The following is a 23788-nucleotide window of genomic DNA, read 5'->3' as shown; positions in this document are numbered from 1 at the left end:
CTGAAACATGGTAGTTTTATTTTTTAGATGGGGTCTGATACTTCCTAGGTTGGCCTCAAACTCCTGGGCTCAAGCAATCTCCCTCCTCAGCCACTATTTGGGATTACAGGTGCAAGCTACCTTGGCCACCTCAAATTTATTTTTTTTATTAGTACATGTTTGCAAAACACAATGATTACTTTCATTGTGATCAGATTTAATTGTAAAAGTACTACATTATTAAAGAAAAAAGATGATGCTGTAAGCATTACTAAAATCACAGAAGTTTATATTCACTGTTTTGAGAAATGACTACTAGAACAAAATATACTGTAATATGGAGAGACAGCTTAACTCATAAGTACTATAAACTTGTACTTATTGGTACTTTTCTAAAAAGAGAAAAGATCAAAGAATAACAGCAATGCAATTACTGAAACAAAACTACATGTAATAAACTACATGCATAAAACAAAGAAACCTACTGATGTAGAAAACAAAACTAGATTCATTCTGCAAAGAATTATGAAATTAAAAAATTTTAAATTAAAACAAAATAAGGACCCAGCAACCTTGAAAGGCTTATCAAAAAGTTGAAGAAAAGCTTCCTAAAATGAGTAGAAGCAAACCAATCACTAAAAAGCCATCCTTCAGGAATGATTTTTTCCTCCTCCCATCTGATACCTAACTATTCCTTTTAAATAAATGCCATATTCATAAATAGTTAAACTACCCTTCTAAGCACTGCAGTATCAGCATTAGTAACTAGATTTCAATAGTCTACAGATACTTTCAAAGTACAGATAAGCCAAATCTCTACCCAAATACAGAATACTACCATCAACCCGGAAAGTTTCCACACATCCCTCCTGTCATCAGCCAACCTCTAGATGCAAATACCCCTGGCTCCTTTTTTGATAATTTAGTTCAGCTTGCCCCAGAACTTCACGTTAGTGGGATCACAGAGTATGCACTCTTGTAGGCTTCATCGGCCAGCATGTTTGTAGGATTTATCCACATTGCTGGAGGTACCGGTGGCCGTTCTTATCGCTGAGGGCTGACCAAGTCTTCCTGGCTTGCTCAGGTGTTTCCAAGTCCCACATTCCGGAAAAAAACTTCCAGGCAAATCAGGACAATCAAACTAATTCCACTGTATTGATATGAGTTTGTTTATATAACAATTAGTGTATCCATATTCTGTTGATGGACAGCTTCTATGAACGTTCTGGTACATTTTTGGGCGGCAGGGGCGGGGTACCGGGGATCCAACTTGGGACCTTGTGCTTGCCAGGCAAGTGCAGAACCACTGAGCTAAATCCCTTGCCCTCTGGTACATTTTTTTGTGGATATGTGCTTTCATCTGCTGATCTACTTTTTTGTTTCATTAAGTTTATTGGTACATTTAAAGCAAACAAAACAGTTACATTTATCATTGGGATCTTGTACCCTTACATAATATTTTGGTTCTTTCTTTCCCATACCCCTGCCCTCCCTTCACTCTTTCCCATGTACAAAGACTTTGTTTCCATTTTTTCACATTTTTCTTTTACCTCCCCTTCCCACTTCCCCTTTAGTCATTTTCTTCCAATTTCATACTCCCAATTATACCATTTGAACCTTATTTGCACTTTTAGTTTTTCATGCCAGAGAAAATATTTGGTATTTACTCATGTGTCTATGTATTTCACTTGAGTAAACCCTCAATGTGCATCAATTTAGCTATAAATGCTTCTAGTTTCTCATTCTTTACGGCTGAGTAGTACTCCATTTTATAGAAAAAACACATATTTTTTATCCAGTCTCCAGTTGATGGGCAATTGGGTTGTTTCCAAGTTTTAGCTATTATGAACTGTGCTGCTATAAACATGGGTGTGCATATATTGCTGTGGTATGATTCTTTTAATTCTTTTGGAAAGATACCCAGCAGGGGAATAGCTGGGTCAAAGGGAACCTCTAATCCTAGTTCTTTGAGGTATCTCCATACTGATTTCCACAATGGTTGTACCAGTCTGCACTCCCATCAACAATGGAGAAGGGTTTCTTTCTCCCCACAGCCCCGCCAGCACTTGTTATTGATTTCTTGATAGCAGCCATTCTTTGTGTTTTCATCTGCATCTCTCAAATGACCAGTTATGTGAAACATTTTTTCATGTATTTATTTGCTGCTTTTACTTCATCTGAGGAATGTCTTTATTTCAGATGCCCGTTTTTGAATTGGGTCTTTGTATTTTGGGGGTCTGACTTTTTTTGAGTTCTTTATATATTCTAGATAGCAGTCCTTTGTCTGAGGAGTAGCTGGTAAAATTTTTTTCCCACATTGTAGGTTGTCTCTTAGCTCTATTGGTGATTTCTCTTGCACTTCAAAGACTTTTTAATACAGTGAGATCCCACTTGCTTATTTTTTGTGCAAGTTCTCATGCTGCTGAGGATTTGTTCATAAAGTCTTCTCCTATGCAGATTACTTTCTATGTCAACTGGAAATTGAATACAGGGCCTTGAGTATGGGAAGCATCTGTTCTACCACTGAGCTACCTGCTCCTTCCTTGTGTTTTTTAAAGAATTTCATTTCACCTAACTTGTCAAACTTACTGGTAGAGTTGTTCATAAAGATCCACTTATTTTTCTTTTAAGATCTACAGTGGTAATCCTCTCATTTATTCATGACACTGGCAATCTACCTTTTTCTTCTTTTATTTTTCTGTAGATCAAATCTATCAATCTAGTCAAAGAATCAACTTTTGGGTTTAATTTCTCCATTATTTATTGACTTCTATTTTTATCTTTATTACCTTAGGTCTATTTAATTTGGTCTCATTTAAAAAAAATACTTTCCCTATTCCCCCTTTCCTAGTTTCTAAGGAGGAAATGTACGTCATTGATTTTATATCTTTCTTTTTTTTTCTAACAGAGTAAAGCTATATTTTCCTTCAAGCACTGTTTAGTTGCATTTCACAAATCCTGACATATATTTCCTTAGTCTGGCTTCAGTTTGAGATATATTAAATTTTTCTTTGTGATTTCTTTTCTTCATAGGCTAATTAGAATTATGTTGTATAATTTCCATATATGTATAGAATCCATATATATGTAATTAATATTTAGTTGAATTGTGGCCAGAAAAAATTCTGATTCCAGTCTTTTTGGACATATTGAACCTTGTTTTATGGTGCACTGTGAATAAGTTTCTGATGACAATTTCCAGGCTCAATCTAAAAGACTGTGCATTTTCCAGTTATTAGGCATTGGTTAGTACATGGGTGTTGACAGAGTTGAGACTTTCCATGTATACTAATGTTCTATCAGATGCCAAATATGGGGTATTAAAATCTCCAATTATCATTATTAATTTGCCTATTTTCCCCATTATTGGTTTCATGTACTTATTTATGAATATTTCTTTTTGATGAAATATAACTCTTTATATCTGGTAGAATTCTTTCCTTCCTGATGAAGTGTATCTTTTAATATCTGGTAACACTCTTTGAAAGTCTATTTTATTTGATATTAATATATCATTCTATGCTTACCAAATGCATATTAATTTACATCTTTATTTTCAACCTGTCTTTATAAAGTACATTCTGAGAACTATACAGAGATGACTATTTTTTAAAAATCCATTTTGATAGTCTACTTTTAAAATATTAGCATTTAATATAATTAGTGATATGTTTGGATTTAGAACTTAATTTCCCTGTGTGTTTTCTATTTTGTTGGTATTGTTCTAGAGCATCAGTTCTTAAGGTGTGGTTCAAGGCAGGTAAACATGTAAAGGTCAAAATCAAAACTATTTTAGGGGCCAGGGATTTAGCTTAGAAGTTCCATGCCTGCCTCGCAAGCATAAGGACCCAAGTTCGATCCTAGGTACCAAAAAACCCACAAAAAACTATTTTAAACATAGTAGAACTTTATTTACCTTTTTTTTTTTTTTTGGTACCAGGAATCGAACTCAGGACCTTGCACTTGCGAGGCAGGTGCAGTGCCACTGTGCTCAATCCCTGGCCCTTATTTACCTTTTTGTCTCTCATTCTCTTGTGTGAACAACAGAGATTTCCAGAGGCTACATGATAAATGATGACATCACTGTGTGTTAGGGTATAATTATGTACATTTTCAGATTAACTCAGTTTGTTCTTTGTACTTTTACTGGATTTTTGCCAGCTTCTTTCAGCAGGTGCAGTGCCACTGTGCTCAATCCCTGGCCCTTATTTACCTTTTTGTCTCTCATTCTCTTGTGTGAACAACAGAGATTTCCAGAGGCTACATGATAAATGATGACATCACTGTGTGTTAGGGTATAATTATGTACATTTTCAGATTAACTCAGTTTGTTCTTTGTACTTTTACTGGATTTTTGCCAGCTTCTTTCAGTTATATCTACTATCCACTAAATCTCATTTATCATTCAATAAATTTCATTTTGAAATCCTAAAATTTTTCTTGTACCTACATGTAAACATGGGAATATGTATACCATCTTGATTTGACTTACAATATTTAGAATTTTTTTCAAAAACTTAATAAGTCTGATATAAAACTCATTTTAGAATTTAATATTTTCCTCTATAATTAAAATTATATATTGTTTCATATTTAAGAATGGAGGGAGTTATTGTTTAATGGGCAGAGTTTCAGCATGGGACAAAAAAATGTGTGGAAATGGGTAGTGTTGATGTATTCACAAATGGCACAAAAACAGTGTTAGGTCAGACCACTGGGCCCTAGCATAAATCAAAGAAGTTCACTGAACTGTATATAACATGCACGTACTCTTGATGAAAAACAAAGTGTTTCATGTAAAGATACTTGTCTATTTAATATTCTGTGTGATGAGATGAGATATGCCTCTAAAGGAATTCTTCTAGCCACTTTTTTTAAAAAAATGAACACTACTTTTTACTTGACACACAACCATGGCAGACAAATGTGACAACTGAACATATTTTTCCCCCAAATGAACAAAATGAGCCTATTACTTTAGAGAAAACATCTGGCAGTAGAAGCTAAGCTTTCTTAGCTTAGGTAGAAGCTAAAATTTTGGGAAACTTCTACACATTTGTATCCATGATTGACAGCTTTCCCTGATTGACTTTTCTGATGATAGTGTGATATTAACACGTGAATTTTTGAATGTTATCAAATGAAATATACATTTTACAGACCTGTAACCTCTCCTTTCCAAATGAACAATGCATGATATCACAAAACTAATCAAAGGGCAAGGTAAGAGCAATGGAGAGTACAAATTGTTTGTTAATATAGTTTTAGATTCCATACGGGCCCTAGCGTTTTAGAAACCTCCACTTCTGAATTTTGGTGATACCCATAATTACCTGCAAAGTCTATTAAAATTCTCCACTTTCCAACTACATGTATCTGTGAAGATGGACTTTCTTTGTATACTTTAACCTAAACAACATATCACAACAGGCAGAATGCAGAAGCAGGCATGAAAACCCAGCTGTCTTCTAATAAGTCAGACATTCATCAAGGAGACTTGCAAAATGGAAAACAATGACAATCTCACCATTTTTTGCTTGGTTTTAGAAAGCACACTTATTTTTTTCATAGTTACTTATATTAATATGTAATGGTTTACAATATTTTTAAATAAATATTTTATAATTTTGTATCAACAGATAGATAAACCTCTTTAAGATCCTTAATAATTTTTACAAATGTAATGAGATCTCAGGAACAAAAAGTTTGAGGACCATTGCTCTAGAGATTGTAACATATCCTTAACTTTCTATAATCTTACCTCTTGTCCGTATGCCATAGTTGTTGTATATAAAATAATTATATATTAAATCTCTATATAAATCTCATGGAATTGTTATAATTTTGTTTTTCATAGTCATATATGTTTTAAAGAAATTATATTTACCCACACATTTACTATTTCTTATGTTCTTCCTTCCTGAAGAGATGGAATTCAAGCTATTTTTCTTCAGTCTATACAATTTTCTTAGCATTTTTTGTAATTCAGGCATGCTCATAATGACCTTAGTTTCCTTTTATCTGAAAATGTTATTTCTCTATTGTTCTTAAGAAGATTGTCCCTTGACAAGAATTTCAGAGTTGACATTTAAAGATGTTTCCATAGTCTTCTGGCTGCATTATTCCTGATGAGAAATCAGGTATTTGAATCACTGTTCCCCGATGTAAGTCTGTAACTCATTTTTTTTTTTCAGATAGCTTTTAAAAATATTTTTATTTTCAGTGTAAAGCAATTTGACTATGATGAACTTACAGTAAGTTTTCTTTATATTTATACTGATTAGAACTGCTGAACTTCTTGAAATTGAAAATTATCTTTCAAAACATTGGAAAAATTTTAGGCCATTATTTCTTCAAATATTTTTTCTAGCTTTATCTTCTTCCACATTCCTTTAGGAATTGTAATTATACACAATTAGATGCTGAGGTTCTGTTCATTTGTTAGGATCTTTCACTCTTCTCTTCTGTTGTTCAGATTAGATAATTTCTATTGGCTTATCTTTAAATTCACTGGCTCTTTCCTCACTAATCTGATGTTAAGTACAACTAGTGAGTTATTTATGTAAATACAGTAGCTTTAGTTCCAGGAGTTTCTTTATTTGAGGTACTAGGGATTGGACCCAGTACCTTGTGCATACTAGATAAACATGGTACAACTCAGCCCCTGAGGTTTTTTTCTCATGGTTTTTATTTCTCTTGAGACTTCTATTTATTTACTCATCCAAGGGTATCTTCCATTTCTTGAGCATAATATAAAATCCCTGCCTGATCCAAAATCACTGGGGGGGCTGTGAGTTGTCACTATTAATTGTCTTTTGACATTTTGTTTTTACTCTGGATGAATTATATCTTCTCTATTCTTTTATCTGGTTGATTTGGATTGTGTCCTGTTTAAAGTATTTTAGAGTCTGGATTCTGTTACTGTCCTCTGAAATGTATTGATTTCTGTTTGTTTTAGCAAACAATCTTGGCTGGATTTAAGATTCCAAACTCTGCCTCTCATGCATAAATAGTAGCTGAAGCCTCAGTTCAATGCCTTTACCTTTATTTGTGCTGCTTGGAGCCTGTCTTATCCACGTGTCATTGAGGTATCAGAGAAAATTTTGGTAGAAATTATAATCAGAATATGGGGCTTCCTTTATTCGGCTGTCTTCTTCCTGAGGTTCTCATAGTTAAACTACTAGAATATTATCTTCTGATTTTTCAAGTCAATAAGACAGTGGGGTTCTCTTTACTTTTGGCCTCCCTGGTAGATGGGCTGTTCCCTTGGGCAAGAAGCTAAAAAAATAGGAAACTCACTCAGTGTCCTTTTCTCTTCTATGTGTTGCTCTCCAGTGCCTTCAGTGCTTTTTATGTTTTGTCCAGAGCTTATCATCACTCTCTGTGGAAGGCGGATCCCCCAGGAGCAATCTCAGCTGTCATCAGAAACAGAATCCTCCACATATTCTCTTAAATCACCTTACAAGTACTATTTTCCATTTTGAAATGTAAATTGCCCAAGTAAACATTAAAAAGAACACAACATATTCTCAACGAATACATTTAAAATATGTTTTGATAATTATAAGACCCGGAAAGTTTCAGAAACAGTTTGATGCTGTGAAAATACAATGAAATTAGACCTTTGGTTCCTATGATCCTGGCGTAGACCTTCTGGCCATGGAAAGATAAAACAATTCTGAAAATGTGAAATAGTGTACTAAAAGAGCCAGAAATACAAGGGAAACATGATTTTAGTAGATAAAATATATAAATCCAAGTATAAAAAATTTTTCAAATGAGACAAATGTATGGTAGATCAGCTTAGCAAGAGAACATCCAACAACCCTGGGAGTATAACAGCTAGATTACCTGAAGCAGCAAACTAAAGAAATTCTACAGCTTCAGGTGGATAAAGTAAATTCTAGTATTGCAAGAGAGAAATTATAACAGAATACTGGAAAGCTGACAACCATACCTATTCTAGAAAATAATGCAACCTGTATTTTTCCATCATCTCCTAATTCTAGTTAATTCTATTTCAAGGGGGCGGAAGAGACACTAAGATAGTAGTGTCTAGTCTTTGGTTATGGCTCAAGTTACCCTATATCACTGCTTTAGTCCTACAGGATTTGTTGGCTAGTTCCAGTTATACTTAGTTGAATGTTACTGTTTCTCTGAAAGGTACTGATGCTGCCTCCCACCCCAGGATATTAAACAGCAAAGATCAGGAATGGAGTGAATGCACAGAAGGAAGGTTTACATATTCACAAATTTGTGTCTATTTCCTCCATATCCACAAGGGATCAGTAGCAGGACCCCTGTATCTTCAAACCCAGGGACTCTCAAGTCCATTACATAAAAAAATGGCATTGTAGGGCTGGAGATTTAGCTCAGTGGTTCTGCTGCCTGCCTTGCAAATGCAAGGACCTGAGTTTGATCCCTGGTAACAAACAAACAAACAAACAAAGACACTGTAATTACATCTAACCCTTACACATCTTCCAATATACCTTAAACTAGTTCTAGATTATTTATAATACCTAATATAATGTAAATGCTATGTAAATAGAATTTATACTATATTATTTAGGGAATAGTGATAAAAGTCTGTATATTTTCAGTACACAGACAATTTTTTTTTCTGAATAACTTTGGCCTGTGCTTGGTTGAATTCATAGATAAAGAACACCAGATACGAAAGCCTGGGCTCACTATAATTACAACTGTTAGGCGCTCAAGAGGGGCACAGAAAGGGCATTACTTGCAAATGGTAGACTGGGCTAGGAGACAAGCTAATCTTGACAGTCAGACAGTGCTTCCTTTTACACTCATATAAATACAAAATTGTGTATCTTCCTGGCAGATATTAAAGGCTAAAAGCTTAACTTTTATTCTTATCTAGTCTTTGAGTGGTTTTTAATACAAAGAATCTCAATGTGGCTATCACGGGGACTAAACATCTGTCATCGATTTGAACCTTTTTGTGTTTGAGTTATTTTGTCCTTTAAAAATGGCATGTTTTCCATATTCTTTTTTTCTGAAAAAGCATGTTTTAATGTTGAAAGTTATAATTCTGATAAAGTAAATAGATTCAAATGTACAGAAACCATACAGATGAAGGCAAGTGGCAATAAAAGCCTTAATGAGAGAAAAAAATCAACACTAACAATCATGTCAATAAATGTAATCCGTTTGAGCTACCCTAGAAATGGGAGTGCTCACTAGCAATTGCAAAACAAACTCCATAATATTTTGCCCAAGTTAATAAGACACACTTGGCATGGTATCAAGAGACAAAAAATGAAACATAGCATTAGGTGTATCCTGACAGTGAAAGCACAGACTGGGGCTGTCATGAACGGGATGGCAGACTTCAGAATGAGAATACACATAACGAAGCAGCTACTTCAGCGAGTGCTTCGGCAGCACATGTGTTTAAACGGGCACGGCACAGAGAAGACTAGCAGGATCCCTGTGCAAAGATGGCACACACGTCCTGTGAAGGCTCCTGCAGCTTCACCTTCTGAGAAAAGACCCCTGTTCCCTGGGAGAGACAGAGACACAATGCAGAAGAGAGGCAGGCCATTTCTCAATTTCAACCTTACTTATACCAAAAGTCCCCAAGAAAAACAAGTTAAATATCGAATGAGAAGTAATCAAGAGAATTAATCTTTATAAAAATCAGGGAGGAATAGTGTATTAATAAGGTATTGTCATGTAAAATTAAACTAGTTCAGAGAAAAATTTGTTCTTCAGTGATTCTGATTCTTTTTTGTGTGTGTGTTTTTTTTTGGTACCGGGGATCTCAGGTCCTTGAGCTTGCGAGGCAGGCAGTGGAACCAATGAGCTAAATTCCCGACCCTGACTCTGATTCTTTTTGGGGTTCACTATTCCTTTTGAGAACCTAAATGTAACGGGCCCCTTTCTAGGTAAATTTTGCCAACATTTTCAGGTATTCAAGAATTTTTTGAAGCTAGGTTACCATCCCTTAGTACCATAATAGCGAAGACTCATAAATACTTCCTAAGTGCTAGATTAAGTAATTTACATGCATTTTCATTCAATCCTCATAACAACTCATAAAATTGATACTTCTCTTATCCTTAAAGTGGAGATCAACATTATCATTGTCTCTATTATACAGATCAGGAAAAGGAACATTAAAGATGCTATCACTTATCTAAGATCACACAAGAAATAAGCAGCAGAGCTGGTATTTATATTCATTTCTCTCCGACTTCAGGTTTCCATCTTTTAATCCCATGATAAGCTGTTTGTCACTAAAATCTTTGCATATTGATTTCAAAAATCAAAACACAAGAAGTAAAAGCAGCAAGTAAATATATGAAAAAATGTTCCACATCACTGGTCATTTGAGAGATGCAGATGAAAACAACACTGAGATTCCACCTCACCCCACAAAGAATGGCTGCTATCAAGAGATCAAACAATAACAAATGTTGGTAGGGTTGTGGGGAGAAAGGAACCCATCTCCATTGTTGGTGGGAGTGCAGACTGGTGCAACCACTATGGAAATCAATATGGAGATACCTCAAAGAGCTGGGACTACAGGCTCCATTTGACCCAGCCATCCCTCTGCTGGGTATCTTTCCAAAAGAATTAAAAGAATCATATCACAGTGATATATGCACACCTATGTTTATAGCAGCACAGTTTGTAATAGCTAAAACTTGGAAACAGCCCATTTGCCCATCAGTTGGAAACTGGATAAAGATGTGGTTTTTCTATAAAATGGAATACTACTCAGCCATAAAGAATGGGAAATTAGATTCATTCATAAGAAAATGGATACATTTTGAGGATATACTACTAAGTGAAATAAATAAGTCACACACATATAAATACCAAATAGTTTCTCTGGTGTGAAGAACTATAATAGTACACAAGATCCTAATGAGATGGTTAACAATGTGAAATAGGAAGAAAAGGGCTAAAGGTGTAGGGAAAGTGGGAAGGTAGGGGAAAGGGAATAAGGGAAAAGAAAAAAATATGAGAAAACGAAAAAATGGAAATAAAGTGTTTGTCAATGGGGAGGGGAGGAGGGGGTGAAGGGAGGGCAGGGACAAGGGGACAAAATGAGAACCAAGACCGGTCATGTAAAGGTACAGGATCCCAATAATGAATGTAACTGTACTGTATACCTAAATTGTACCAATAAACTCAATAAAAAGAAAAAAAAATCAAAATACCCCAAAAGAAATAAACATATTTAAAATATATCCAATCCAATTTTTTTTGAGACAGGGTCTCACTATGTAATGAGACTGACCTGGAACTCACTGTGTAGCCCAGGCTGGTCTCGAACTCATAGTGATCCTGCTGCCTCAGCCTCCTGAGTGCTGGGATTACAGGTGTGCACCACCACGCCTGGCTCTCCAATCCAATTTTTAGTTTATACCATTCTCATTGCAAATGAGAATTTGAAGTAGTTAGATAAGCACAGAAAGAAACACACCCCCCTCCCAAATATATAAACGCACACCATGTGGGTGTGTGGATGGGAGTGGGTAAGAAAGGTGGAAGCTAAGATCGTGTCAGAATGAAAAATGGATATCATAAGGTCATTTACCAATGACAGAAGTGAAGCGTGTTTTTGCCTCTGAACAATACAGTAGCAAGAGGGAAAAAGGGATTCAATCAGCACTATTTTTCCTGGAACTGAGTCTGAGAAAAAGATGTTTTCTGGGGATACCGTGTAGACAATAACTTCAACATCACAGATTATTGATTTTAGAATAAGACATTTCCTACATTTCCTACACATACCTTGATATAGGTCAAAGCATGATATAAAATGTAGGTTGCAGAAGACAATTCTATAAGCTGGGGATTTAGCTCAGTGGTGCCGCTGCCTGCCTTGCAAGCACAAGGTCCTGAATTCGAACCCCAGGACCAAAAAACCAAAACCAAAACCAAACCAAACAAAAAAAAACCTCTACCCAGAGTATGATGTAGTCTTTCTACAAAAAATTTGCAATGATGTGGACAGGGCTGAGCATAAAATGTAGAATAGACAAAAGGACAGACTTCACATCTTTTGGGTCAAGTCTGACAATTATGTTGTGAATTTATTAAGTTGTGAGAGTTTGTTTTCTCTGGCAAGAACCTAGAGTACAGAAAGTCTACTTCAGATGACCAGATTCAGGTTCAGAGACAAGCAAGCAGAGGGTGAAAAGTGACTTAACTTCCTAGAGAAGTAAGGGAGCCCAGAGAAGATAAATATCTGAATTTTATACTTTCTTCCAAGAGGAGCTGAAGCAAAACCTATAGAGGTAATATTAAGTTCTCACTGATGTATATATATTCAATATTTGAGACATGGCTGAAATCCAAACATAAATTTTCTTTGTTTTTGTTAAATAAGAGATGTTGCTATAACATTTTAAGATTGTGGAAAGCTGCCAAACAGTACTTGAGAGAACATATTGCTTTGAATACCTATATCAGTTTACAAAAGAATGAATTAAGTATCTATATAAACACAAAAATGTGGAACAACATAACAACATTAAATATTTAAGAAAGGAAAAAAATAACAGAAAGAAACCATTCAAATTGGCAATAACTATGTTTAAAAAACAATTAAAAGTTCTAAATTTAAAAAAGAGAATCTAATCATACTACTGTTCCAGTTACTTAAAAATTACAAATTGAAAAAATGAGTAATGGAAAAGATAACATAGAGGATACTTAAGTGCTCTATAAACTGACTGAGGTAGATAGTTCCAGATGTAATTATTGAAATCCCTCACTTTGTTTTTAAAAAGCAAAACAAACTGGGTGTGGTGGTGCACATCTGTAATCCCAGCACTCGGGAGGCTGAGGCAGGAGGATCGCAGTGAGCTCAAGACCAACCTGGGCTACGCAGTGAGTTCCAGGTCAGTCTCAACTACTTAGTGAGACCCTGTCTCAAAAAACCAAAAAATAAAGAAAGAAAGAAAGAAAGAAAGAAAGAAAGCAAGAAAGCAAGCAAGCAAAACAAAACTAACTTGGAAGAAAATTAACATCACCAATGCTTAAAAACACAGGACTATCAGTAGATAAGAGTTGAACTTTTCCCTATGATGAAGTGCTAATGCAACCTTTGTTATTATCATGAAAAAATTATTCACTAGTATAAGGGGAAATCAGGGTATAAAGTTATATTTATACCGAGTTCCAAATACTGTATAGGTATTGTCAGTGGTGACATTATTGCTGTCTAAATTTTATTTTTATTTATTTATTTTTTTGGTACTGGGGATTGAACTCGGGTCCTTGCGCTTGCAAGGCAGGCCACCGAACCGCTGAGCTAAATCCCCGGCCTTAAATCATATTCTCTTATATTACACACAGAAAAAAATTTAATAATAATGATATGATTAAGTGTCTATTGAACTATAAAACACCAGGTCTGGTGGAAATAAAACCAGTTAATGGATAGGCAAATAACAAGGAAAAACAAAAGGAATAAAAAAATTACCAAAAAACAAACTTCTGCCAAGTGGAAGGATTTGTTCAAACCTTCTGAGAATAATTCTAGTCTATAAACTGTGTCAAAATCCGATGATAAAATAATAGCAGCTAACATTTGTACTATTGCAGTACTATACATGACTTCCCATCATTTATCACTGTCTCCTGGCAACACTGCTATGGAAATTGTTACTATTTTATCTCTAGTTTACGTGTGGACAGGAGGTTGAAGTCACAGTAAATGGTAGAATCCTGATTTAAACAGAGGCATTAAGACCCTAGAGTTTACATCACCACTACTTTTTATTGTACAGGGTGTATTACCCACTTCAGTTCTTGAGATAAATATGCTTATATTCTAATGGCTGGGGATTTAGCTCAATGGCACTGCATCTGCCTGGCAAGAGTGAGGTCCTGAGTTCTCGATCCCAGGTACCCCCCCAAATGCTATATTCTAAAACATGACAAGGACAACAAAAAAGAGGAAAGAGTTGTAAAAGTCACTTTAAGTAAAATTATATGACTTTTCCCCCTTTTTTGTTGTCCTTGGCAATATTTTAAATTAAAAAGTTGGAAAAATGAACTAGAGACAGGAGAACTACTTTCAGAATTTGTACTTTAGGAGAAAAAAAAACTAGAAAATTTTGTGCAAACAAATGAACAACAAATTTGGCTATGAAAGTAACAAAATAGGGTGATAAAACAGTAATCAGAAAAGGTGAGAACCTTATTCGAGTAATTAAGGACAGCCTGTCCCCCCTTCTCTCTCATTTTTAATAAGTATAAAACCATCTGAAGCAAAAAGCAGTCTTACTACACCAAAATGTGCTGGATTAATCCCCAACAACATGCAATTCTCCAGAGGACACACATGAATGTCCTATCATTGATATCAGTTCTGACATTATCTGCTTGGAGATAGCATGAGATCCCATAGGTTGAAAGGTTAGTCCCACAAGCCACCCCCCTCTTCAGAGCAATCTCAAGTAATAGGTTGTCATGTACAAGCAACTGGTATAGATCTGGGGTTCTGTGTCCCTCTCCTTGGGTTAGATTAATTTCAAGAGCAGCTCACACAACTCGGGGAAATACATTCACCAGCTTATTTTAAGGGATATTTACCAAGGATGCAGATGGAGACCCAAATGGAAGAAACGTATAGGGCAGGCATGGGGAGGGGGCTACTGAGCCCCATGCCTTCTAGGCCAACTCCAAGAACCTCCATAGTTCAGCAGTCTGGGGGGTCCCCAAGATCTATCCTTTGCGGTTTTTTATTGAGGCTTTATTACATAGCCACATGCTATACATAGTCTTAAATCCGCTATAGGTCCATATATCAAAGGCTAGATCCCCAGGCTGGCTTTACTGATAGGTGACAAAATCTTGGGAGATAAGCCCTGTGAGAGGACCTTAGGTCACTGGGAAAATGTTCCCAGAGGAGAATATGGGACTCTTGCCCTTTATTTTTCTATTTTTTAATTTAATTTTTTGCTTCCTTGGGCATGACCTGATTGGGTTTTGCTCTACCACACATTCCTAAAATGATGTGTTGCCTCAAAACAGGCCCTAAACAACAGGGCAAACAGTTATGGGCCAGAACCTCTAAAACTATGGAACAAAACAAACCAGTTCTCTTTGCAAGCTGATAATGAGTTAGGGCTGAGCATTTAACTCACTAATCATACTTAGGTCTTTCTGTGACCAACGTCCATCGGGAAGCTATCTAGGGAAGCTGCCATCTTGCAAAAGATATTTTAATTTCTGAAAAGGTTCTATGGCTTTTAAGGAACTATGTACCAGGAAACAGGAGCAGGAACCAAATATATATGTCTCATTATATCACAGTGTCACAGGTCAACACATATAATTGTTTAGAGATAATGTGAAGAAAGCAACTTCCTGATGCATAATAGATATTAATAGTTACACTCAATATGTTCCTTTCCCTATCAAGCCATGCATATGGAGAAAAACTCAGAGGATATTTTTTAAATAAAAAGTTGACAGAAATTAGTTGCACAAAAGAAAGAATAAAGAAATATTAGAATGCTCCAAAATTGAATCTGAGTCAATGATAATAATTACAAATGACAATAATGACAAAATTAGAGATAGAGGTACAAATTGCAAGTGGTAAGAAAATGGTACTTAAGCTTGTGGAAATGTCCAAAAGGCAGTTAAGAAAAATTGGATAAAAATAAAAATTTGTAAGTCACATTCAAATAACTCAAATAAGGCACCAAGGGAAATGTGAATAATAAATAGCTCTGCCTTCTAAAAGCTCAGACTTCAGTCAAAAATTAGACATATAAATACAAATGCCATCTTGTATAAACTGAGAAGTTCCCTAAAGGAATCAAATCAAATTTTAGGACAGTCAGATAGGGATTTACTTCTAAAACTACTTAGGGGATGGGGAAAAGGGATAATATTAAGTTCATAAAAGGGAAAACATTAGTTAGGTCCTGAAAGTTGGTAAGACATGAACGAACAGCACTGAGAGAGGAAGGGCATTTCTGGTGAGAGGCACAGGAAGGCATCCTGTGTGTCGCTGTGAAAGAAAGTAGTAAGATTTGGTTGAGGTAAATTGTGGAAGATCTCATTATCACATAATATGTAAAGGATGGAAGGAAGAATGAAAAGTGAAACAAAACATGAGCTTAAGGAAATGTTCTTAGGGACAGCAAAAAACAGGTCAGTTTGAGGCAGGCAGCGGCACCACTGAGCTACATCCCCAGCCCAACAGGTCAATTTGACAGTGGAAGAGGTAGGGTTGGGGACGTAGCTCAGTGGTTCTGCCACCTGCCTCGCAAGGTCTGGAGTACGATCCTTGGTACCAAGAGAAAAAAAAAAAAAACAAGAAAGAAAAAGAAAGTGAAAGAGGTAGATGCTCAACAAACATTTGATGACTGAATAAAAGAAATGGCTATTACTATGTATTGTTCTAGAAGTAAAAAAATAAAAATAAAAACAAGCCTAGTGATTTTTTTTTTATTTTTGGTACTGGGGATCCAACTCAGGCCCTTGCACTTACAAGGCAGGCAGTGGAACCACTGAGCCAAACCCCTGGCTGCAAGCCTAATGATTTTATAAGGAGAACATGAACATGAGATGACATAATTTGAAATAATTCTGGAGGATTTATCAGATTTTTTTCTTTTCAAATTGGCAGCTTTACTATTTTCAGAGTATTATCTATTCCAAAGTAAAACCAAATATAGAAAGTTACCAGGTATCTGAAAAAGCACTTTAAATTCAATCACATCTATTTATGTTTTATCATCAGACAAGCAAGAAACATGAATTATATATTGATATTATTTTCTACATTGCTGCCTACAAAAGGTTATGGACAGTAACAATGACATTATTAATCTTACTAAAATGTTTAAATTTTAAGAAATCTTTAGAATAGAAATCGAATGAAATAAATTTGCACGTATGACTAATAGATTGAAAATCTTACTCTCTTTCCCTCTGTTTTCTCTCTCTTGATACATATTCAGCATTTCCCTGAAATATGTTTAAAAAGTAAAATTAAAACTTCTACCTAAATTTAAAGGACAGGTTGATAATCATCTATTCAATTATAGTCCCTCACTCTACTAGGACTATGTTAAGGATAATGACAATACTGAAGCCCCAAAATATTTCAGAGAGCTGTTCTGTTTAAGATACTATCTTGTTTGTCTTCAGTGAACAGGCAGCAATATCGGATTCAAGAAGGCTATTCCAGGCAAGTGACAGGAAAAAGTGCGTGTGTGTTTACACCCACCCCCCGACACCCACACTTCTGCACCCCTCTGCCCCATAGCACAGCACACTGTGGTGACGGATTCATCGCGCGGACACTTTTCCAGCTGGCAGAGGAAGTCATTAACCCTGTTCTTCATTAACCGGTGGTTTACACTCGGCTGTTCTCCAAAATGTAAGGGAAGGAAGGAGCAAAGCAGGACTAGCTGCTTCAGCCACAACATGTACTTCATCTCATAGGGGTGCAACATTTCAGATAACACCACTTTACCGGTATGATTTCCTTACACTGCTAACCCAAGGGCATGTAGACATAACCTGGTAAATTTGTTTAGTAGCGATACTGCCATTCTTACTGAACCAAATTTTAAATTGTTAGTGTAGTTTTGTATATTAGACTATTTTTGGCTTACTCATATACATTCTGGTGTATTTCATTTAACTAGCCTCTTATGTAGAGTCAGAAAACGTGTAGTAAAGCTTCCTTTTTAAACCATTATTTACTAAGGGTAAAATTTTTAAAATCCTTCATTGCTAGTGGCTATTCTTTCATGATCAGAAATGTAACTGTCCATCAGAATACTTTTTTAAAAGGCAACATAAGCCATGTGTGCTGGTGCACGCCTGTAATCCCAGCACTCAGGAGGCTGAGCACTCTGGAGTTCGAGGTCAGCCTGGGATATCTTGTGAGTTTGAGGCCAGCCCAAACACCCTGTCGCAAAAAGACAAAAAAAAAAAAAAAAAAAAAAAAAAGGAAACATAAACTTTCCATTAAAATATGATGCACAGGATAAGAATTTGAAATTAGATTTTCAAGTGCAAAATTAAGAAATAGACTTACCTTTGATTCGAGGTAGACATTTGCTGATGACATTTTTGTAATTTTGCAAATGTAACTAACTAAAGAGATGGCACAAAGAATAAACAAGCTGTCATTAATTAATGCTCGAATAAACACAGTCCATTTCAACTGATTTTCTGGAACATCTCCGTGGACTAGCATTGCACAAGTCAAGTTCACCACTAAAAAGAGAAGGCTCGCCAGTATAAAGCCCAAATGCAGTAGAATTCTGAAAGAAAAAAGGAGTTTGTTAGATGTTCTAAAACTAATTAAAAATTAATGTATTATTTTAGGTAGAAGAATTTCTTCAGTTTAAAATATTTATAATTGCATTAAATACAAATTTAATAATGTTTTAGTTATTTGGAATATTTTTGCTGTTATGAAATTAGTATCAAATGCATTTAAAAATGGTATAGACTTTGAAACATTAATTCAGAATGATCTCTTGTAGATTTGAATTAATTTTTGTCTCCCAGGAAGATAATATGGGACTATACTTAGTGCTTTTTCAAGCAGTCCTAGAGTTTTCATTTTTATAACTATTAAGCATATTTTCATTGACCTATCCATTCTGATAATTACCAGACTTTTAAAATTTTGCCTAGAAAATTAACATGTTCTATCTAAATTTCAATTTATCATCTAATAGTAATTTTAAGAGATAAGGAATGGGCTGGGATTTAGCTCAGTAGTTCCACCGCCTGCCTCACAGGTGCAAGGACTCAAGTTTGATTCCCGGTACCAAAAATGATAAATTAATAAATAAAAGAGATAAAGGAAATTGTTTTAAACAGTATTCAATCCCATAAACTAATTTTTGTGGTAAATGTTGCTTTCAAACTTTGACTAAGGGGGCCAGGGATTTAGCTCAGTGCTTCTGCCACTTGCCTTGCAAGTGCAAGGTCCTGAGCTCCATTCCCGATACCTAAATACATAAATAAATAAATAAAATTTTAAAAGACTTGACTAAGGAAGATCATAAGGACAGGATATACAGTTTGAAGAACTCATCAATACTTCATCATCTTATAAAGATGCATATTTACTAAGCATACGAAACAACTCACTTAATCCTGTCCCTGTAAGATAAATTAGGCCACCTGACCACAAAGATTCAGACAAAGTGTTGTTATCCATATCAATTATCAGTAACAGCTTTCTGCATGGAAGCTGTTTACATCCCCAAATCAAGCACATATGGTCCAGAAATTTATTTTGCAACCCCAAATCTTCTATTTTGAATTACTTTCACTAGTGAGAACCATAAATCACCGGCCTTTAGAAATAGTTTATAGAAGATAAATTGAAAGTAGCATGCAGTCTGCAAGAAACAAGCTTTGCAAGCATACATACAAAATATAAAGGTTTTAGTTTGAAAAGATTAGATTTTAATATTCTCAGACTAAATATTAAAAACAATAATTATATTGTTTGAAATCCAAAAAGCCCTTGAAACTGTACATCCAGGGAATTAGAGTAGTTTAGGAAGCCAAACCACAGGAAAGGTAAATAAATGAGTTAGAACAGTCAGCAGGTTAGTGGGAGAGCTCGGTCTAAAACCCAAATCTCTAGGCTCCACAGTTTAGCGTGCACACTGGTGAGATTATCAGTACTGAAATTTTACTTAGCTCATAGAGCTACCGGATAAATGCTCATCCCAAACATAAGGATCTAACCTTAACATGTGTGGACCTCAGGAGTCAGATCTGACATGGAGGTGGGGCAGTAGCAAAGAAGAAAAGAGTGTTGGCATGGCTGAAGAGAGAGAGCTACGGGTTACCCATTTACTTCCTTTGAACAAATCTAGCAACTTGCTTGTCTATCAAACTGCCAAGATGTCCTAAACAGCCCCTCTCTTTTCACCATGAGCAGTCTACTGTTAAAAATACATATTTTTTTAGGTACTGCTTTAATATTAATGAGTTAATTCTTTAGATATTTTAGGTAGAAATTTAGGTACTCGTGAAACTTACTTGTGTTTGTCAAGTTCAGTGGCACATCTGACTTTACATATAACCTAGAAAGAGAGTATAAAAAGTTAAAAAAAATATATAATATAGTAGTCTCCAATTTGTTTTGACTTTGTGTTTTAAAGCAATAAAACTACAAATAGTAATAGCAAAAAAAAAGTTCAGATGTTAAGTCAAATTACTGTGAAGCAAAAATATGCAAGTTTTCAAAAGCTTAAAACAGTGAACAGCTTTGTCTTAAACTAAAATTTTTCTTTCTTTTTGTTTTTTGAGATAAGGTCTTGCTATGTATGTAGTCCAGGCTGGCTTTGAACTTGCAGCAATACTCCTGACTCAGCCTCTCAAGTGCTGGGACTACAGAGGTGTGCCACCATGCCCAGCCTTGTGTCATTTTGCCTAGCCTTAACATTTAAATGAAGTTAATTTAGTTTAAATGTTTACTGAACTTTTATTATGAGCCAGATATTGTGCTGTAGTTTAGGCAAAACACTGTGCCAAAGTTTAGGCAATCCTAAACTTTATTACTCATGTTTTGCCCTGAAATAGAACTTCTTACTTAAGTATGAATATGGCTGAGTTTTCACCAAGATTTTTTCCCTTTCGGATGGAACGTAATAACAGAAAACAAAGGATCAAAAGTAAAACACAAAGATAATGAGCATAGATCTTATTCAGTAAACTTCCCCTTTCATTAAAGCCTTGCAAAAGCAAAGTGTTAAAGTAAGGCAGGTATCTGAGAGCATAATGTGAAATTCCTCAAGTCCTTATTGGTGATTTTGGGCTTTGTTCTCTTTTTTTTTTTTCCTGGTATTGGGGATTGATTGAACTCTGGTCCTTGAGCTTGTGAGGCAGGTGGTGGAGCCACTGAGCTAAATCCCCAGCCCATTGGGCTTTGTTCTTTAAATAAGAAGACATCGAAAGTTTCCAAACAGGTATTCCCAATTATGGAATTTTACTGATCTTGCATTACTATACATGATATAAACAAAAGTAGTGTAGGCCTAACATTTCATTCAGACATTTCTTGCACACCCATTAACATCTCCTTCTCTATGAAAAGTGTCATGAAGTCATAAAAATGACCACAGTATCCGCTCTCAAGTAGCTCATTATGCGGAAGAAATAGGTAAGTCATTTATTTTGACACATTGCGACATAAAGGCAAAAGATGCTATCATCAGATCTGGGAAGGGAGAAATACTAATTTGTCCTGGAAGAGGGAAGAGGTAAAGGTTAAGGGGAAAAGGTGTGTAAAGAGTCAGGGATGACTTCTGGCACCATTTCTTTTCAGTTTCTCTATATTTGACTACTACATTCCAGGTATCTCGTATAAGTAGATTCATATAATATTTCTCCCTTTATGACTGACTCATTTCAGTGAACACAGATGTCTTCAGGGTTTCTCTGTATTGTAGCATGTGACAGATGTCCTTTTCTTCAAGGTGGAATCATATTCTTTTGTATGGCTACGCTATATTTTGTTCACTCATTCAACCCTCAGCGGACACTTGGCTAAAATCTTCTATCTTTTTGGGTATTGTAATGTTCCTATGAACATCTATGCTCTAGATATGATTTCTAAGAATCTTTTGACAGTAAGTTGTGTGTTTCTTGACCAAGAAGTACTTCATTGTACTTACTTCCTTTAAAAAGGAAAAAGTTTTAATATAACCATAGTATAAGTCATGAAATTGAGTATTGGCAAAATACTATTTTGTAATTTACAGATCTTATTTATATTTTTCCAATTGTCCCAATAACATCCTTTACTGGAAAAAAAAAACCCAGGGTCATGTATTACAAACAAAGTTCATGTGTATTTAGTCTCCGTTAATCTTTATTTCTTTCCTTTGTTTTTCACAGTTCTGAAGAGTGCAAAGCACTGATCTTGTAAAATGCTTTTTAGCCTGAGTTTACTGCTGTTTGTTTATTGCTACAAGGAATCAAACCCAGAGCCTCTGCAATCAACTATATCCCCAGGACTTCACAAACATTTTTTCCTTTTAATTTTGAGACAGGGTTTTGCCCAAAGTAGGCTTGTACTTGGAGTCTTCTTGCCTCAGTCTCGGAATTTGGTTATGCATTTTGGAAGAAATTGATGATGTTTCTCAATGCATATCGGGAGGTTCAGGATGTTGATTTGTCCTCTCACTATGATGTCAACTTTGATTAACTGGTCAGGATGAGATCTGCAGGATTTTTCCACTGTTAAGTTACTGTGTGCCCCAGTGTGATTAACAAGTGTCATGTGGAGTGACATTTAGAAACTATGTATCTTCTGTTCTTCAAATTTTCATCTACTAGTTTTAATATCTATAATTCTTGCCCGAACAAATTATTATGATTTTTAAAAGGTAAACGAGATCAGACTATTCAAGGAAAAAGTCCACACTACTTCAGTACATGAAAGGTCTTTATTATCTAATCCCCCTTTCCCATCCTTGTATCCTTTTACCCTTCTACCTCTATTCGTACAGTCTGCTTATTCTGAAATATTTACAGCTTTTCAAGGAGGGATTCAATTTCATATCTTCATGCCTTTGCACCTATTTGTACTTTGCCAAAAATCTACTTTCACAGGCATTTAACAAATTCCAACTCATCCTTCAAGACTTTCCCAGAGCGTCATACATTATATTGTCAGGTTAATGCCTCGGGGAAAGAGTATGCACTTTGTATCCCTACCGTACTAATCACACTCTGGACATTTATTTACATATTTATTTCATTCTTAAGACAGACAATAACTTTTTCGGATTTATGGCCTCAGTTCCTAGCACAATGCCTGACATATTAGGTGTGCAGAAAGTGTTTGAATAAATGAGCAGTGAATTAAGGTCAGTGCAAGTAGTTTGACATAGCAGTGGGGTGTGGCCAGAGGGAGCGTGGGAAAGAAGGCAGAAGCTGAACTAACCTTTAACCCTCTACAGACTGTAATACGACTCTAGGTTTGAGAGATTTCTGAAGTGACTGTCATATATGACTTAGGAGACTAATTCCAGCTGAAAGACTGCTGAATTTGAATGAGCCTACTAAATCATATTTTTGGGGTTTGAATCTAAGAAAAAACTGTCAGAATGAGGGCCCTACTGACAAAAAATTTAAAAGTCAGGTCATTGTTATTTTTAAAGTTTACTACATTCAGGCGGAAATAAAGCAAGGGACTTTTGCAATGTAAGAAGGAAATTATAGCCACCAGCAGCAGTGATAGCTGAAACTTGAGAAGAAGATATCTGAGGGGACAATTGTAGGATGAGATGTTACCCTGTGATATGTTCACATTTAATAGCTAAACGGGAGATGGGCAGGGGTTACAGGCAGTAAGTACAGTCTGGATGAGAGACTTCTGAACCCAAAAGACACCGGAGAACCTGTGTGGGAGACAGCGCTCTCTGAGTGGCTCGCATTTTTGCATGTTCTGGATCTTCTGGGCAAAAGGGTTTACAAAGCAGCAAACATCTTTGAAAGCTAGAGAAAGGGTTTACATGAAGGTCAGAGGAAGATTTATTTCCCGAATAGTATATAAAGACAGAACAGTTCACTTCTGAGGATATGCAGGGGGAATAACTCCTCTCTCCCTGGTAACAATCTGCTTATATTCTAAAGTAAATGTCTAGTCAGGTCTGGTGGCACACACCTGTAATCCCAGTACTTGGGAGGCTTGGGCAGGAAGATTGCCATGAGTTTGAGGTCAGCCTGGGCTGCACAGGAGATTAAGGCCAGCCTGAACTGCACAGCAAGACCCTGTCTCAAACAAGCAAACAAACAAACACTCACAAAGCAA

The 23788-nt window shown here is 35.7% G+C and overlaps 1 protein-coding gene and 1 non-coding gene across 2 annotated transcripts in view; one reads left to right on the top strand and one right to left on the bottom strand.

The window, feature by feature from the left end:
* The window catches only part of Gpr137c (G protein-coupled receptor 137C), a 53347-nt gene that overhangs the window by 5893 nt on the left and 23666 nt on the right, over positions 1-23788 (bottom strand). Inside the window, exons 3-4 of the mRNA XM_010632696.3 lie at positions 20008-20051; positions 18032-18260 (exon numbers count right to left, since the gene is read on the bottom strand). Coding sequence (XP_010630998.1) covers positions 18032-18260; positions 20008-20051 — 273 coding nt within the window. The remainder of the gene's footprint in view (positions 1-18031; positions 18261-20007; positions 20052-23788) is intronic.
* LOC117286613 lies at positions 9376-9479 on the top strand. The gene has a single exon (XR_004517778.1). It is a non-coding gene; the product is annotated as a U6 spliceosomal RNA (small nuclear RNA).

Source organism: Fukomys damarensis, unplaced genomic scaffold (genome assembly GCF_012274545.1).
Source record: "Fukomys damarensis isolate Sample0158 unplaced genomic scaffold, DMR_v1.0_HiC HiC_scaffold_17, whole genome shotgun sequence".
Classification (NCBI taxonomy): domain Eukaryota; kingdom Metazoa; phylum Chordata; class Mammalia; order Rodentia; family Bathyergidae; genus Fukomys; species Fukomys damarensis.
The sequence above is the reverse complement of the archived record's forward strand: the minus strand, read 5'-3'. Positions and strand labels throughout refer to the sequence as shown.